At 48.2% G+C, this 2,500-nt stretch overlaps 2 protein-coding genes across 2 annotated transcripts in view; one reads left to right on the top strand and one right to left on the bottom strand.

The window, feature by feature from the left end:
- Positions 1-108, top strand: part of ETH_00022495 (uncharacterized protein) — a gene marked incomplete at both ends in the record, with an annotated part of 903 nt that extends 795 nt beyond the window's left edge. The window contains one exon of the mRNA XM_013376845.1: positions 1-108. This exon is cut by the window's left edge and continues 259 nt beyond it. Within this exon, the coding sequence (XP_013232299.1) occupies positions 1-108 (108 nt within the window).
- A 31-nt stretch (positions 109-139) lies between these two features.
- Positions 140-2,292, bottom strand: ETH_00022490 (uncharacterized protein; the record flags this gene model as incomplete). The annotated part of the gene is made up of 2 exons (XM_013376844.1): positions 140-482; positions 1,571-2,292. The coding sequence occupies 2 exons, from the start codon at positions 2,290-2,292 to the stop codon at positions 140-142; spliced, it is 1,065 nt and encodes a 354-aa protein (XP_013232298.1).
- Positions 2,293-2,500: the final 208 nt, after the last annotated feature.

Here is a 2,500-nt window from a genome sequence, read left to right as displayed (position 1 = left end):
TGGACTGTGGTAGAGGATTTGAGCAAGTGCACAGACCTTGCTGCTGTTGCAGAGGCCCTTAAAGACGGCAGCAAAAGATTAGAGGCTTTTGTCGTTCTAGATATTTGAACCCCAAACCCTAAACCCTAAACCCTAAACCCTAGACTCCCACACGACGACGCTGCGAACTGCAGCCATTTTTTTTCGTTGTGAACTCTTGAGCCCTTTTACTAGCTGCTACTAGGCTTCCCTTTGCTGCTGCTGCTGCTGCTGTCGCTGCTGCTTCTGCTGCTGTTTTTGTTGCTATTCTGTGCTTCTCTCCCATTTGCTGCTGCTGCTCTTGCTGCTTTTTGTGTGCTGCACCGGCTTTTGCTGCTGCTGCTGTTGCTGGCGTTATCATTGTCTGCTGCCTCTGCTTTCGCTGCTCCTTTTGCTGCTGCTGCGGCTTTTGCTGCTGCTGCTGCAGCTGCGGCTTTTGCTGCTGCTGCCGCTGCTGCTGCTGCCTTTGCAGCCCAGCCACGCAGGTGTTTGTTCTTTGTGCTGCTGAGCTTTTGTCTGTTTTTCTATTTTTGTGATTTACTAAATTAAAATTTTTAATTCAAATTAATTAATTTAAAAATCAAAATTAGAAATCAACTAATTAGCAAAAAACCGAAAATGCAAATCAAGAAAAATAAGGAGGCATTTCAACAAGCGGAGAGCAGCAAAGAATAGCAAACAAGCAGCAGCAAATTCTCGAACTTTCGACATTTTATTGTTGAGAAAACATTTATACCTTTTAAATATCTTTTAAATATCTTTTAAATATCTTTTAAATATATTAAATTAATTTAAAAAAATTTAATTCAAACTTTCCGCCTTTTTGGACACCATATGCATATCTGTGCATGCACGGGGTGTACTTACACCCCAATATAGACGCAGGCGCCAAAAAGGAGTTCTCCAGATTTTGCATCAAAAGTTGCTTTTTGTTTTATTCATTTAATTAAATAAATAAAATTAAACACAATCTTGGTAAAAGTTGTTCTTTATTTCATTTATTTAATTGAAGCTTCGAATTTGTTTTCCGACTGCTTTCTGCAACGAACTCTTTTGCAATTAGATTTCCTTTTGAATTCTTTGGTTTTAATTTACTTTTATTTTGCATGTTAATTCAATTTGAACTCCAAAAGTATTTATAATTTTAATTTTCTGCACTTTTCCACTTTTGTTTTGCGAGCATCTCCACCAGCTGTACATACACCGCAGAGTGTTCTGTTCTCGGGCTTCAAGTTACGAAAAAGGCGGAAATAAAATAAATAAAAATAAAAAATAATAAACAACAATAAAATAAACAATTAATAATAAGAGAGGCAGGATCAAAATAAACAAATCGGTTTCTTATTTTCTGCAGCGGAGGAAAAAAGAAACAAATTCAAAAACTCGGTTTGCTGCTGAGGTGTACGTACACCTCAGCAGCCCTGCCGCTCTAAATGCAACAAAAGCTATTGTGGGGTTTATAAAAAAGACAAAAGGGCACAAAACTAGGAGCTAGCTAGCAGCAGCTGCTGCTGCTGCAGCTGCTGCTGCAGCTGAAGCAGCAGCAGCGGACGCATCTGAAGCAGCAGCAGCAGCTGTGTCTGCGGCAGCAAAAGCAGCAGATGCGTTTACTTCGGCAGCTGCAGCAAGTGGTTCCTGTACACCTGCAGCAGCAGCAGGAACAGCAGCAGCAGGTCCCGCCGCCGCTGCTGCTGCTGCTGGACTGCGCCCGGGAGGGCGGCACTTGCTGCAGCCCGCATCTCGAAGAGCCTGCACCATTTGGTGCTGCTGCGGCAGCAGCAGCAGCAGCCCCTGCTGCTGCTGCTGCTGCTGCTGGTAGCTCTCGAGCAGCTGCTGCTTGAGGGCCTCCAGCTGCTGCTGCTTCTGCTGCGACCAGCCGCAGCAAGCAGCAGCAGCACCCACCTGGAAGCAACCCCACAAGCAGCGGCCGCAGCGGGAGTGGTAGCTGTAGTCTTTGCTGCAGTCTGCTGCTGCTCTTTTAATGAGACATTTGTCTCCTCCGGGGTGTCTCTGCAGCAAACTGTTTATTTTATAAGTGCTGCTGTTCGCCTGCAGCAGTAGCGAGCCCAGCAGCAGGTGCCGGTACATCTGGCACGGCGTGAAACACGGCCCCCTGCTGCTGCTGCTGCTGCTGCTGCTGCTGCTGCTGCTGCTGCTGCTGCTGCTTGGCGTGCACGGGATCGGGAACTCCGCCCTGCTGCTGCTGATGCTGCTGCGCCGCAGCAGCCAACGCACGACGACGTCGTACGCGTACCGGAAGCCGCCGCCGCTCATGAGGCTGCTGCTGCTGCTGCTGCTGCTGCTGTGCTGCTGCTGCTGCTGCTGCTGTACACTACGGCCGTAGCAGTTCGCGCTGCACTGGAAAAGGCAGCAGCCAGAGGGGGCGCGCGCGCAGCCACCGCGCTGCTGCTGCTGCTGCGCCTTCTGCTGCTTCTGCTGCTGCTGCTGCGGCTCCTGTTGCGGATGCTGCTGCAGAAACTCT

This window comes from Eimeria tenella, genomic scaffold (genome assembly GCF_000499545.2).
Source record: "Eimeria tenella Houghton genomic scaffold, Eth_scaff41, whole genome shotgun sequence".
In the NCBI taxonomy this organism is placed as follows: domain Eukaryota; phylum Apicomplexa; class Conoidasida; order Eucoccidiorida; family Eimeriidae; genus Eimeria; species Eimeria tenella.
This window is presented reverse-complemented; position numbering and strand designations above follow the sequence as displayed.